Source organism: Vanacampus margaritifer, chromosome 15 (assembly GCF_051991255.1).
Source record: "Vanacampus margaritifer isolate UIUO_Vmar chromosome 15, RoL_Vmar_1.0, whole genome shotgun sequence".
Taxonomy (NCBI): Eukaryota; Metazoa; Chordata; class Actinopteri; order Syngnathiformes; family Syngnathidae; genus Vanacampus; species Vanacampus margaritifer.
Window position 1 is genome coordinate 13,999,107 of NC_135446.1, and position 15,380 is coordinate 14,014,486.

Here is a 15,380-nt window from a genome sequence, read left to right on the forward strand (position 1 = left end):
ATAATAATAATAATAATGGATTTAATTCATAATGCAATTTACATACATCAGCGTCTCAAAGTGCTACAAAGTAAAAGAAAAGTAGTAGAGTAAAGGTCGCAACAAAAAATAAAACAGTGAAAAGATTAAAAAGGCATGAAGTTCACCCCACTTAGATGGGCGTTACAGTCAGTGGTACTTTAACCTTTATATTTAGCATTGAATCGAAACATAAATGTTTAATATATTACATAATCTAATATTAAACCAACCAAAAAACACACCGAAACATTGTAAGCATTAGTATGCTATCTGTATGATATCCGCTCAGCTAGCGCTAGCAACATTGCCTTAAAAAAAAAAACTAAAGATACAAACAAAAATGTTGGCTCACTACATAAGCATGTCATACAGTTGCCTTACTTGTATGATGACAATGAGTTGAACAAATGAGTTGTTCACTGTTCCGTTCACCGATGAGTTCTAATAGCACAGTGCTGTGCGCCAGTGTGCGCTGAGTGAGGCACGGGCCCCCTCTGCTGCCCCGGGTGTTGATTACAGTACCCAAATCCATCCCACACTGATGACTTCACTTCACACAGTATTGTGAAACATGTCAGTGTGGGTTGTGTTGCAGAATGGGCTGAGAATAGAGGCTGTCATTTATATGGGATCCTCCTGGTAGTCGACTTTTTTTTTTTATGTAGCTGACCTCCAAAATTGGAGCGGTACAGGAGTGGAAGTCATTCTGAACGGGAGCAGGAGAGGAGTGAGAGTTGTACAGGACAGATTTTTTTGCTTTTTTACCATGGTGTTGGTCTGGGACAGGATTTTTCTGTGGGGGTGCTTCTATCTTAGAGGGGGGTGGGTAAATGTGGGCTCGCTTGCCACACTGATCGACACAGAATGCCCTAAGTTGTGATATGTATGATCAGAAGGGAAACCGAAAGCCGGATAAAGTGGCTTCGTAAAGGTGCTGTAGTAGCTGTGTAGGAGTATCATCTCCTCCGAAGTCACTTTGTAGAAGGACAACTTGCCCCGGGGATGGTCCAGGAATACGCCTACCCTTCTAGATGCCCGAGAGGAGCGGACTTTGATATTGGTGAAACTGTTCTGGTGGAGCGCCGAAAAAGTGCCACTTTCATAGCACAGCAGCACCCAAGAGGCTTCCGAGAATCCGAGATACGCGTCGTCACCAAACCCGATCCGCCGGATGCTGTCGTACGTCACGGCAATCTCGACCTCCCCCTCCAAGTACACCTCCCAGTAGCAGCGTCCACTCAGTCCGTTTTTGCAAAGAACCTGACGCCAGCAAGTGAACATCTGCGGGTTTAGGGGGTACTGCTGCTCCTCCAGCACCACCGTCACCGTCTTGCAGTGGTCTGATAATTGGAGGAAGTTGTGAGCCGTGTTGGGGTCCAATGTGGGGCTACAGAAATCTGAAAGAGACAAGAAGGCATCTTTACATCTTTAAAGTCTTTAGTCATTAACAATTAAAACAACTCACATTTCTTTGGGCCAGGAATCAAACGTTCTATGCCGCTGCAGTCCAGACTGAAGAAAGATGCCAAGTGTCATAATTCAACATGAACAAGCACTTTGAAAGATCAACACTGTTTAGATCCTACTTGAGAGTCTTCAGGCTGGTGCTAGGATCCATTTGGACCTCCGTTAAGGCCCTCTTTCCCTCCTCTCCCGGGTTATTGTAGCTCAGGTCCAGCACTTGAAGGTGGGAGGGGTTCAACTTGAGAGCCTTGGCCAATGAAACGCATCCTGGAGTTGTGATCATGCAGCCCGACAGCCTGCAACAAAGGAAAATACCGCCTGAAGTCAGGACAGGAACATGATAAAAACTGGAGCTTCCATGGAAGTCTTTTGAGATTCTTCTGCTTGGCTATTAAGCGCAGTGATTCCATTGATTGTTCAACAGGAACCACTCAAGATCTATAAGAAGAGATCCTTACCTGAGGACTTGTAAGATGCAGTGTGGCTTTGCCAGTCCGGCCGAGAGGATCTCGACTCCATCGTCGTACAGGTCGTTGTCACTGAGATCCAGATCCCTCAGGTTGGATGGTGAGCTGAGAACGGAGGCCAACATCTCACAGCTTTTCTTGCCCAGTTTGCAGTTCTTTAGCCTGGAGAATACAAGCAAGAAGCTTGAATCACCGCAAGCTAAACATGATGCCTGCTGACTTTAGGGCACGGACAATGATTTTTGAGAAGCCTTGATCACTGGTAGGAGCATCGCGAACCCTTTTCCCGAGGCACAGTACCGCTGAAGGTCAAAGCAATTCATTGCTTCGTCAAATGTCAGTAAGAAGAAGACCAGGGCCGACCATATGTCCAGAGGGGTACGTGTCGTCCAAAACTGTCCAAAATTTAAGAAAGATTGGATAATATCCTGCAGGGAGTCATCTTTCATCTCCTTTAGACAGTAGAACAAGTTGATGTTCTTCTCTGGAGAGTTCTGCTCTATCCTTTTCTCGATCAATAGGACAGTTTCTGAGTCCTGAGTCCTTAGGAGCCTTGAGCAGTTCACTAAGGAGGTCCTGGTTGGACTGCAAAGAAAGGCCCAAGAGGAAGCGGAGAAACAAGTCCAGGTTTCCGTCGCTCTTGGAGGCTTTGTGGATAGCAGTCTTACGGACCCTTCTTCTTCGTCATGAAAAGACTTTCCAGTGGCCGCTCCGAATCGGCTAGGACGTTCTTTTTGTCATGGAAGAAGCTGATCATCACGTACAGAGCAGCCAAATACTCCTGGATGGTCAGGTGGATGAACTGAAACATCTTGCACTGTTGGTTTTTCTTTAGTGGTTGTACCTCCTTAAACACCTCAGTAAACATTCCAGTTTATTTTAATCTGTCATTTTCATTTTCTGGTTTTATTATTTCATGATAATAAATGTACAAATTGTTGAATATAATTATTGAAATTGTTTTCAAAAGTGTTTCTTTTTTAAATGAAATAAGTTCCTGTCACATTTATATCAAGTTAACGTTATTGCGGGCCGTGCCGCCATTCAGAAGGAGCGCTCCCTCGTGCTCGCAGGCTCGCGTGGACTTCGGCGGGCGGAGGACGCACGCAGGTAAGTGAGGCGTTGTGACGTCACCGGACCGACGTTTCAGGAATATTTTTCAAGACGCTTGTCATGTATATGTGTGTACATATATAAATATATATGAGAGAGAGAGAGAGAGAGATACAGATAGCAGGGATGTGATTTGACCAAAGTGAAATTATCTGAAAATTTAGCCGGGGGTCTGGGGGCCGCTGGCACCCAGCTAGGTCCAGGAGCTCATGGGTTTTCCGTGTTTTTAAGTACTTTCAATGCACTCACATGACAAAGAAGTAGACAAAACAACAGCATCAATTTTCAATGTATATTGAACTATCCCATATAAAATGGCAGTTTTAGTCAACTCAAAATCAGTCACATTCAAAAACATTGGACTGCCTTTGCTTTTAAATTTCATGAACAAATAATTGTATCATGACCAAATGAAAAGTAACTCATATTAGAGCATACTAAAAAAAATAATAATAATAAAAAAAAAAAATCGGAATTTTTTTTTGGGGGGGGGAGATAAAAAAAACGGAATTCCGTGAATTAGCGGAAAAATCACATCCCTGAGATAGTAATCTGTAGTATTGTAAATCTATACTAGTATAATTCTATAAAATGTACATAGTCTCGTTTAAATACAGTTTTTTTTGGTCTCTGCAGGCATGTCACAACTCTTCCTCTTCCTCCTCCTCATGCTTGTCCCCGCCGCCATGATGCTGGACTTTCGTTACCATAGCAACCGAGAGACGGAGAGTTACCTCCTCCAAGTAAACGCCTCCAACCCAGACATTGCGCACCTGTACAGCATCGGACGCTCTGTGGCAGGTACGCACACACACATATGGCGCAGACACAGGTCAGGTCTCGGGTGACGCTGTGGCAACTGACACACTGACTATGTGGTTTGTGCGATCATGTAACCTGACTGTAAACTCGAGTTAATCTAATCTGGCTAATCACGCACACATACACACTGGACACGAGCAAATTGGTGTCCTGGATTAACTCAGATTTGACATTGCAAATTCCTGTTGTGCTCATCATAGATTACCACACGCATGAACACACGCTATAAAAACACTATACACTATCGGGCCGATACCAGGCATTATTTAAAGATATTGGTACTCCCGACTGGTATCAGCCTCCCTTTTGTGGCCATTTTTCAATCAAACTAGAAATTAAAAGAATAGAAAATTGACTTTAATTTCATGTAATTTTAAGGAAAAAATGATATATTGGGGTATTTAGGCCTTTCTTTAAAGTGATCAGTTTTTTGTGGGGAAATTTTATGCCTCAAAGGTACTAGTGGTACTTGTGCGCTTGCGTGTGTGAGAGAGAGAGGTTATTTTCGCTCATGTTTCAGTTTGTACAGCCTGGAGTTTTTGTCTTATGTTGAATGGCTGAGAGACAAAAAGGGGGTGGATCCAACTGACAGCTCAGGTAAGACTCGTGATGGATACACAAATTCCACATGAATGGAACACACACGCACAACCTGTGATGGCGCAAACAGCATCACGGCATGTGTGCGTGTTAGACAGTCACCATGGCAACGGGTGGCCAGAGGGCGGCTGGTCCCGTCTTGACTTGCGTTGACTCGTTTGCACCTTTCCCACCCTTCTCGTCTTCCTTCCTCCTTTCATCACACCGCCGTTCATTCATCCGCTCTCATCCAGGCTTACTCACGACGTCACTTCCTGTTACGCACCCTCCTTCGCAGCCATGACACAGACTATGCCTGTGTCCAAATTCATCGCTGCCTCGTCCTTGAGGCGGAAAAGATAAACGAGCATCGTTCAGACGACAGAAAAAGAAGATAGTGAGGAAAGAAGTTAAGGAAACAATTTGAGGTGGAAAGTCATGGAGGTAACCGTAAGCCAAAGAAAAGGTGTTGGCGCCCTCTTGAAAGATGGACATTTCCTCTAACGCATGCGTGTGGTTTGTTTGTTTCTCTGCGTGTTTTTTTTTTTTGGGTGTACGTGTCTTGTGTGTTTGTGTGTGTGAGAGACAAATGAGCTCTGCAATTGACTGCGATGGGAGGAGTCGGTGTGAGGAGCTGATTGGCTGATTGATGGCGCTGAAGCGACAGTGTCACATCGTTGGCTTTTGCTCGTCAGTCTTCTTAATTGGACCTCCTGCCAGGGGCCAATGGCGCGGCCCAGATAACACGGTGGGCGGCGCTAACGGGTGTTTAATGTGCTGACAAACCGCTAATGGCACAGAAAATGTCACCGCTAATGCTAACATGTGCTTTGTTCAACATGAAGGATGACTGATATGATTTTACCCACAAAGTAAAACAACATTTAATATTAAAACTAGCACATAATAAACACTTCTTAATTCCATTGATTGTTCAACAGGAACCACTGAAGATCTATAAGAAGACATCTTTACCTGAGGACTTGTAAGATGCAGTGTGGCTTTGCCAGTCCGGCCGAGAGGATCTCGACTCCATCGTCGTACAGGTCGTTGTCACTGAGATCCAGATCCCTCAGGTTGGATGGTGAGCTGAGAACGGAGGCCAGCATCTCACAGCTTTTCTTGTCCAGTTCGCAGTTAATTAGCCTGGAGAATACAAACAAGAAGCTTGAATCACCGCAAGCTAAACATGATGCCTGCTGACTTTAGGGCACGGACAATGATTTTTGAGAGGCCTTGATCACTGGTAGCAGCATCGTGAACCCTTCCACCGAGGCAGAGTACCGCTGAAGGTCAAAGCAATTCATTGCTTCGTCAGATGTCAGTAAGAAGAAGACCAGGGCCGACCACATGGCCGGGGAGAGACTTTCCATGAAAAACGGTCCTGAATTTAAGTATATTTGGATCGTCTCCAGCAGGGAGTCATCTTTCATCTCCTTTAGACAGTAGAACAAGTTGATGTTCTTCTCTGGAGAGTTCTGCTCCATCCTTTTCCTGATCAATAGGACTGTTTCTGAGTTGCTACGTCCTGAGTCCTTAGGAGCCTTCAGCAGTTCACCAAGGAGGTCCTGGTTGGACTGCAAAGAAAGGCCCAAGAGGAAGCGGAGAAACAAGTCCAGGTTTCCGTCGCTCTTGGAGGCTTTGTGGATAGCAGTCTTATGGACCTGAACGATGAGCTTCTTCTTCGTCATGAAAAGACTTTTCAGTGACCGCTCCGAATTGGCTAGGACGTTCTTTTTGTCATGGAAGAGGCTCATCATCACGTACAGAGCAGCCAGATACTCCTGGATGGTCAGGTGGATGAACTGAAACATCTTGCACTTTCGGTTTTTCTTTAGTGGTTGTACCTCCTTAAACACCTCAGTAAACATTCCAGAATGTTTTGCGGCCCCAAAGTAATCAAAGCCACTTTTCTGCAGGTCCGTCTCAGAGAAAATATGACTTTTTTTCAACAGGTGGTCAAACGCAAGCTTTGCGAGTGCTTTGACATACTTGATGCTCTCTTTTGTCTCTCTTTCCTGAGACTTATCCAGGTGAAAAAGTAGGAACTCTGTGTACAACTCAGTCAGGGTTTGGGGCAGCTCTCCCTCCTTTCCAGTGTCCAAATAGTCCTGAAGAACTGTGCTGGTGAGCCAGCAGAAGATGGGCAGGTGGCACATGATGAAGATGGTGCGAGATTTCTGGATGTGCTTAATGATGTACTCCTCATCTTTGAACCTCTTCCTGAAGTAGTCCAGCCTCTGGGAATCACTGAATCCTTGCACCTCTGTTATGCTGTTGATCAGGTCCGGCGGGATGTCGTGAGCCGTCGCAGGCCGTGTGGTTATCCAAACCCGGGCGCAGGGAAGAAGGTTCTTCTTGATGAGGTGTGACAGAAGCACCTCCACAGGGTAGGCTTTGGTCACGTCAAGGTCCACCTTCTTCTTGTTGGTCAGGTCCAGTTTGAGGCGGCACTCGTCCAGTCCGTCCAGCACAAACAAAATCTTGATGCTGCTGCTTTCGTAGTCAAGCTTCCCGGATTCTTGCAGCTTGACAAAGATATTATCTAACATCTCCTCACTCATGGCCTTGGTCTCCCAAATGGAGTGTCGGATGAGCTTTGCCAAGGAAAATGTTTTCCCTTCCTCAAAATTCAACTCGCGGAAGGTGAAGGGAAATATGAAGTCCACGTCTTTGTTTTTTTTTTGGCTGGCCCAATCCAGCACAAACTTGCGCACCAGGAAGGTTTTTCCGATCCCCGCAAAGCCAATGGTGAGCAGCATGCGTATCGGCTGCGGCTTCCCACTTGCGCTTTTAAAGAGGTCACACGGTTCGATGGACTTCTTGGCGAAGCCGCACATCTCCATCTGAAGGACTTCATGCTGCTTGTTCGGGATGGCGTCAGAGCCGTGGGTAATGTGGATATCCGTGTAGACGTCCTCCAGACACGGCTGCCTGCTGAGCTCTGTGACACCCTCTGGAGCGTTGAAGTAGTTAAAACGCAGGTTCTCTTGCAGCTCCCACTTCAATTTGGTGATCTGAACGTTATCGGCAGAGAAGATGCTACCTGAAGGAACACAATGGTCACACGGTATGGAAAAATGACTGGCTCTAATACAGAGAATACCTGAAATAAATCTTTTAAAAAGAGCTTGCACAGTTTATTATCTTTGCAAAGTTGTAAGATAGCAGATATAGCTTTCTGAAATCTGGCCCCAAGGAGGTCCCACCTAAACCCGTCTTTATAGGTCCGTGTGGATACCTTGTCATCCAGGTCATGATAATCCACAAAAGCTTAAAGGGCGCAACTGGACTCGACTTGGTTTTCGAAGACGCTTTACCTTTAATCTAAAGGCTTCTTCATTGTTTCTAAATGTAGGGCTAATTATTTCTGCAAGACTACAAGAATATTCTGATAAGTGGCCATTAACTGGTCAGCCACACATGGCACTATCAGTAATCCTTGTAACCACCACCAGGGGGCAAACCTACATGAGGGTTGGGGAATCCCGCTCCTAAACGCGTCCTCAGCAAATGAAATGTCCTGCTGCCTCCATTCAAAATTTGCAGAGTATAAATCAAGGCATCTTTTTTCAAGATTAAGAAGCAAGATGATGAGCTCTACTCACTTTCTCTATTCAACCCACAGGCCTCTCTCCTCCTCCCCTCTGCGTTGCTCTTACCACGCTCACGGGCTGCACAAGACAGACATGCTTACAAAAGCTTGGACAAGAACCAGACTCATGCAAACATGAAGGCACACTCGTATTCCAGGGTAGGAGGAATTCATGGAGGCTATTCCAAAAAGGAGGTTCAACAAATGAAACCTAACCTTGAAATCTTGGGTTCAATGGTGATTGGCTCAGAGTTTCTTTTACACCTTCTGCAACGGATAATTCGGCTTCCCTCATCTCAAGGTTGACTTCCTCCGAGTTTTCACGTAGCCTGCTTTCTGGAATACCCCCACCACCCCCGCCATAGGGACATTCGGTCTACCTAACCTTTGATTCGCGCTATGTCGTTGCGCAGCGTCTGGGCCAAGTTGCACTCCTTAATCTTGTCCAAAATCTCGGCGGTCTCCTCCAAAGCGTTCTCGCTGTACCTTTTCAGCAGCTCCTTCACGATGTCCTCCACGTCTGCGTTTTCATGTACGCTCGTGGGCAGACGCGTGTAGAATTTAAACGACTTGAAGCTGACTTGCCCCAGCTCGATCAGCGTTTCCCTCAGCAATTCCTTGCTCTCAGCATTCCGAGCCATTTTTCTTTCAAGGAGTCAGTCTGATGATAATTAACACACTCGCTGTCCAACGTACTTCGACCGTTGATAGGGCATCTCTTTATGACTGTTTTTATGGCCGTACGGGACCTTGAGCTCATAAAGTTATTTGCACTTTTCTGCACTGTTGATGTCAACAACTACTTCCTGGTCCTCAAGGCTTTAACAATGACTTTACTGCTGGTGAGCACTCTGACGTAACCATAAGTTAAATCCAACTGTTTGACCAAGCATTTTCCTTCCGTTACATTTCCAAAGTAACTGACCGAGCAACTGACAAACGCACCAAAAACCTGACCAATCAAAAGACTAACCAAAAACTTAAAAATAAAATAACCAACCACCCAAACAACCGACTAATTGACCAACTAACAAACCGAAAATGGAAAACAAAATAACCAGCCAATCAAATAATAGACCAACTAAATAACTCAGCGACGAATGAGCAGACCAACTGACCGACCAATAAACCTAAAATAACCTACTATCCAAGAAGAAGTTGACTTCTACACAAATAGAAAAGAAATATCAAAGTGCACGCAGGAAGTAGCGCACAGAACACAACACACAGACACAAAATAGGATGCAGGAAGTAACACACCAGAGTTAGGACACGATAAGTAGCACACATAAAGTGTTGGACACAACATAACACCGGAAGTTTGAGCCAATACTTGCCTTGTGTAGTGATGTGCCCTACTGTGCCGAGGCGCCGATGCGTGTGCCGAGTAAACCGGAAAAAAAAATCTGCAAAGCCCGCATCGAGGCATGTGTCGATTACGCTTGTGGCCACGCCCGAAGCCTCGGAACGCTTGTGGCCACGCCCGAAGCCTCGAAACGCGCGTTGCTACGTCCGAAGCCTCGCCAGACGGACTTCCTACGTCATCGCCAACACATAGTTTCGTGGGTGATTCGAAATAAAATGGCGCACCGAGACGACAATGAGCTCACAGGTGACACTGACACAACTCGCATCTGCAAACCTCAATTCAATCGGATTCGTTTTGCAATGGACGCACCGTCCAGTCCACAACGAAAAAGAAGAGAACATCCCCTGTCTGGGATCATTTTGACTATTTTCAAAAGCAGGAGAAATCCTATCTAAAAAAAAGAAACCGTTTAAAGCCAAAAACTTTGGAAATGCTAGTTTTCCTCAATAAAAATGAATGGAAGGTGTGTCTTGTTCCTTGTTTATATGTCAATGTCTAAAATAAAGCAATCATTCTTTCAAGTACCACACGCACATTCATTCACATCACAACTCCCTGCCCTTTTGACCACATCAAATCCATGGTATCATTTTAATCACTCTGTCTGTCATGACATTTATTTTCCACATGAAGGCGCAATAGAACAAATGAAGCCTCATGATACTTCGGCCCAGGAGCGAACCAGTTGGATGGAAGGCCTCATTGCTTCATGATGCTTCAGTTTACCATCACTAACGCTGTGCAAAAGTGCTCGGTTGTGCTCCGCGTTTTCCGGTGTTAGCATCGCTAGCCTGTGAAGCTTTATGACGTCGTCATAACCGCCGCGTCAACGCTTCCAACTTCGGCGTCAACCTCGGAGTCACCATCATCATCAATGATGATCATCGTCGTCATCAATGTGCTCTTTAGCGTTGGTCGATGCTTTTCGTCTTTGAATAAAATGTCCGAGCGTGAGCTGCTTGCAACCGGTCGCCATTATGGCTTCCTCAGCCATTGTCACCTCAACACTCTAGCTCCGCCTCACGTCTTCTACCGACGCCTACCCAATCTTGTCAAAAGAGAGTCTTGCTGCCATCTAGGGGCCAAAAATAGTCATTGGACTTACTAGATCTGCTTGGAGCTTTCACCAAAGCTGGCCAAGGCTTTCCTCCACCCATTTCAAATAAAAAAAATTTAAAAATTGGATGACGTCTTTTAACGTCATTGGCGGCCCTCCGTAGGTTTTTACTTTACGTCTTTTAACGTCCATGACAGTAAAAGAGTTAACGTCCTTGGCAGCCCTCCGTAGGATGTTACTAAACGTTATTGGTAGTCAAAGAGTTAAACAAATGCAAACTCTATTGGATGTAACAAAAGTATCGCTATTATGGGTTGGCCGGGCACTGCTTAAAGCACGTTCTTCAGGGGTCTCACCAAGTTTGAAATGCCTTACCTTAAGTAGAATCTCCAGCAGAGGGTAGTCGGATGGGCGTAAAAGCAGGCTGGGCAAAGACCACCTCTTTGGGAATGCTGGAGCCTTGGGCGAACATTGCCTATTTGGAACTGCAGATGGGTGTATGTAAAAAGGAGGCCAGGCACAGTGCTGAATGTTAGCCTGCATGCTACTTGATACACTAGCTAACTGTAGACAGATATTTAATAGCTACACAGAGCAAGTTTTGTTTGACTCCAATAACTTCAAAATAATAGTGATTTTGACAGATTGGTCTGTTAAAAACAGGCATGCAGCTATGATACAAACCATTTACGTTATTTTATAAACAGGGCTTTAACACATACCATCGCGGGACTTGTTCATCACGGAAGCCACAGCAGCTTGTATGAACCATGCGTGTTCTGCTTTCACTTTCTAAATGATCACTTATAATTTCTAAATGTCTTCCACAGCTTGGCAACTTGTTCCACTCAGAGAAGAAAAAAATAAGTCCCAGGATCAAAACGAGCAGAGATAGCGACATACACTGAACCTGTTTCCAGATGACAGAGAATGAGGAGGAGGCGGACATCATTTGGAGCTACAACCACATCAAAGACTACAGGTTGGGAAAAGAGTTACACACTTTCATCACGACACAGAGTGAATTTTAGTTCATCCGATTTCTTCGCACCCGTGTAGAATACGCCCCACAAAGTGCCTATTGCATTTTTATCCAATGCTTCAGCCCGAAATTCCGCAATTGCTTTATGGAACTACGCGCTTTCCTCTGTAAAAAAGATTGTAACGTCTTACTTTCTGACAGAAAGCTCAGCGTGGAGCGACCTCATGTCCTGCTTAACCAGTTTCCCTGTGAAAACCTCATCACTGTGAAGGATTGCCTCGCTGCCGTGGCCCGGAGAGAAAAGGCTGCTTCCGATGTCATACCCGAGACTTACAACCTCCAGACAGAGCTTCCACAGTTCATAAGGCACTATCAAGAGCGACAACAAAGGTTGGTATTTTTTAATGTTTTTTTTTTTTTTTACATCAACAATTACTGTGTGTTTACTGGTGCCAACATCATCAGATCACATGTAGGTTAGTGGTTTACAAAGCCAGATAAATACCAGATCTGAGGTCTTAGTGAATTAATATTTAATTCATCGCGGGCAAATAATAATAATAAAAAAATTAAAAATATATATTTTTTAGTTGTTTTTTTCCCTGTTAGTTTTGTATTTATTTATTGTTACAACCAACATGAGATTTGTTTTGGATTTTAGTGGCCAAGATAACCACTGGATATGTAAGCCATGGAATTTGGCCCGTGGAATGGACATGCACGTTACCAACAATTTGAACTACATAATTCGACAGCGAGAGAGTACGCCAAAGGTATTGCCGGCCCAAACTAGCCGGTGTTACAACTTCGTAAGACAAAACTTTAAAAATACTACCGGCCCTCCCAAGTTCAATGAGATGAAGAAACAGAAACAGTTACTCACTACTTTTGGGTCCCCAACAGGCATCAATCTTTTTGCTGCTGCAGTCTGTAAGTCGCCATAGACGCAATGAAAATAGTTGTGATTTTTGGTAACTTGACAATAAACATTTTAATTTTTAACGTTTTCCTTTCTAGTCTCGCTCACTGCTGTCATTTCGCGCCATTCCGCTGTTCTTTTGGCGCATGCACATGCGCAGTAAGATGGACTGCTCCATTAGTGGAAACTGGGGGGGGGGGTCAAGATACATACGATACAAGAAGCCTTCTGCTGGCATTTTAGCGAAATGATTTGGATCAAAAACAGAATTATTGTACGTAAATAAGTAAAAACTGTATTGGCCATTAGTGTATGAAGAATTTTATGGGGCCCTCTATTAACGCGAGGGCCTAGACAACTGCCTAGGTTTGCCTAATGGTAAGTCCGCTTACTTGTATACATTATTTATATTCAACATTTTTACATGTTTTGTAAACGGTTTTGTTCAAATTAACTAAATAGTTAGTTTATAAACTTGTTTAGAAAAATTATTTGCTTAAAAAAAAAAACTCGAAGTCAAGTGTTTCCGGTAGAGGTCACGTGTTTCCAGTGGTTCCACTCGCCCAGCGTCTGCAGCTAGACACTTATGACCGCAGTTGGCCACTCGCCTGCTCTTAAATTGCATTCGTAAGTTTCACCACTAGATGACACCCTTGTACTATTTCTTTTTTCATCTCTTGACCTTTTACCTTTCTTTAATGGCTACTTTTGTGCCTACTTCATACTCATTCTACTTAAAGTATGACTAATGACACAGTGCATCTTATCAAATGACAACATCAGATGTACTAGTAATAGCAAAGTAGTAGTAGTGGCAAAACGACAGTAAAAGTCACAGGCAGTTTGAGGCGTGGCTACAAATGATGACGTTCTCAGGGAGGAGCTTTTAAGAGCTGGAGTGCAGAATAGGAGTTGAAAGAAATTCATTCAGCATGCTGCTGTCAGCTTGGTTGCTGCTCGTCGTCATGGTGGCAGGTGAGTGCCAAAGAGTCACTCAACATGTAACCGAAAATTGAATCTTATTTGATCTCATCCTTCAGGCACCAGCGGTGCTCTGGCGCCAGTCACCAGTGAAGTGTTGACATCAAAAGGCAGACGGGTGACACTGTCATACATTTACGACAGAAAGGCTACTACTTCTGATTATTTCTTCTGGTACCAGCAACTTCCTGGACAAGCGCCACGCTTCCTGTTTTCCATGTTGGGAAACGGCAAACTTCTAAGCGACATGCTGGGAATGTCAGCGAGCGTGGGGAGTGACCAGGAACAAATGCACTTGCACATCGAGGATGCGTCACTTGAGCACTCCGCAGTGTACTACTGTGCTGTGAGGCCCACAGTGGCGCACACGCCACATTCCCCTGACAAGAACATTCCCTCATCACACTTCTCTCTAGTAGAGGAACAACTTACAGAGATGTACAAACCCCAATTCCAAAGTTGGGACGTTGCATAAAAAGTAAATAAATACAGAATAGAGACAAGATATTTAAATGTTCAAACTGCTTAATATATTTATTTCTGTTCTTCAAATATTCTCAGTTTGAACCTGTGAATGTGCATTAACTTGGTTAATGAAGATACTTTTAATTGATCAACCCTCGTCATGTTTGCTGTACAGTAGCTCTGGGTTTTAAAAAAATGAATAATCGATATCGAATTGATTTTCCTATTTGAGCATATTGATTCATAAAACCATTCATTTATTATTTTAATATCTTTTTTCCCCCATAAATTAACAAGAAAATAGAATTTTAGAGGCCAATTTTTTGTTGTATCTTACTGTTCACATGCATTTAAAAGTATTTTCTTACATTTCTGAAAGACCTGACTTAATACATTACATTTTCGTGATCGTTTATTTCCAGGGGTGTGCAGTCAGTTTTACTCAAATAAGGGTGTTGCAAAAAAAGAGTACACCCCACAGAACGTCGCTGGAGTTAAGCTCAAAAAGCCCAAATTTTAGACTACAAGTGTCTACAAGTGAGTCTCATTATTCATTACACAGGTGTCAAACAGACAGTTGATTATAAATGGTTGTTACTTAAAGAAACACTTTCCCACTTGTTTTTGTATTCTTTGAGATATTGTTTAAAACGTTACTTTTCAAAGGTTAAAGAATATTCGTTTGCGGGGTGACTAAGTAAGACAAAAGTTTAAAAATACTACGGGCCCTCCCAAGTTCAATGAGATGAAGAAATACTTACAGCTTAACAGTTACTCACTACTTGTGGGTCCCCAACAGGCGTCGATCTTTTTGCTGCTGCAGTCTGTAAGTCGCAATGAAAATATTTGTCATTTTTGGTAACTTGACAATAAACATTTTAATTTTTAACGTTTTCCTTTCTAGTCTCGCTCACTGCTGTAATTTCGCGCCATTCCGCTGTTCTTTTGGCGCATGCACATGCGCAGTAAGATGGACTGCTCCATTAGTGGAAATTGGGGGGGGGGGGGGGGTGTCAAGATACATACGATACAAGAAGCCTTCTGCTGGCATTTTAGCGAAATGATTTGGATCAAAAACATAATTATTGTACGTAAATAAGTAAAAACTGTATTGGCCATTAGTGTATGAAGAATTTTATGGGGCCCTCTATTAACGCGGGGGCCTAGACAACTGCCTAGGTTTGCCTAATGGTAAGTCAGCCTACTTGTATACATTATTTATATTCAACATTTTTACATGTTTTGTAAACGGTTTTGTTCAAATTAACTAAATAGTTAGTTTATAAACTTGTTTAGAAAAATTATTTGCTTAAAAAAAAAAACTCGAAGTCAAGTGTTTCCGGTAGAGGTCACGTGTTTCCAGTGGTTCCACTCACCCAGCGTCTGCAGCTAGACACTTATGACCGCAGTTGGCCACTCGCCTGCTCTTAAATTGCATTCGTAAGTTTCACCACTAGATGACACCCTTGTACTATTTCTTTTTTCATCTCTTGACCTTTTACCTTTCTTTAATGGCTACTTTTGTGCCTACTTCATACTCATTCTA

The 15,380-nt window shown here is 43.7% G+C and overlaps 1 protein-coding gene and 1 gene segment (V, D, J or C); one reads left to right on the plus strand and one right to left on the minus strand.

Annotated features, from left to right (window-relative positions):
- Positions 1–15,380, minus strand: part of LOC144034435 (NACHT, LRR and PYD domains-containing protein 3-like) — a 22,644-nt gene continuing 7,264 nt past the window's right edge. The window contains exons 2-9 of one of the 3 annotated variants that reach the window (XM_077543167.1): positions 14,596–14,658; positions 10,863–10,972; positions 5,685–7,512; positions 5,442–5,612; positions 1,944–2,114; positions 1,608–1,781; positions 1,487–1,533; positions 1–1,418 (exon numbers count right to left, since the gene is read on the minus strand). In XM_077543167.1, coding sequence (XP_077399293.1) covers positions 829–1,418; positions 1,487–1,533; positions 1,608–1,781; positions 1,944–2,114; positions 5,442–5,612; positions 5,685–7,312 — 2,781 coding nt within the window. In that variant the 5' untranslated portion in view covers positions 7,313–7,512; positions 10,863–10,972; positions 14,596–14,658 and the 3' untranslated portion in view covers positions 1–828. Of the gene's footprint in view, positions 1,419–1,486; positions 1,534–1,607; positions 1,782–1,943; positions 2,115–5,441; positions 5,613–5,684; positions 7,513–8,074; positions 8,141–8,446; positions 10,139–10,862; positions 10,973–14,595; positions 14,750–15,380 lie in introns of those variants that run through there. The other 2 variants (XM_077543168.1, XM_077543166.1) reach the window with 2 other exon arrangements.
- Positions 1,778–15,380, plus strand: part of LOC144034443 (T cell receptor alpha variable 19-like) — a 26,535-nt gene continuing 12,932 nt past the window's right edge. The window contains exons 1-2 of the V gene segment in view: positions 1,778–3,062; positions 3,702–3,866.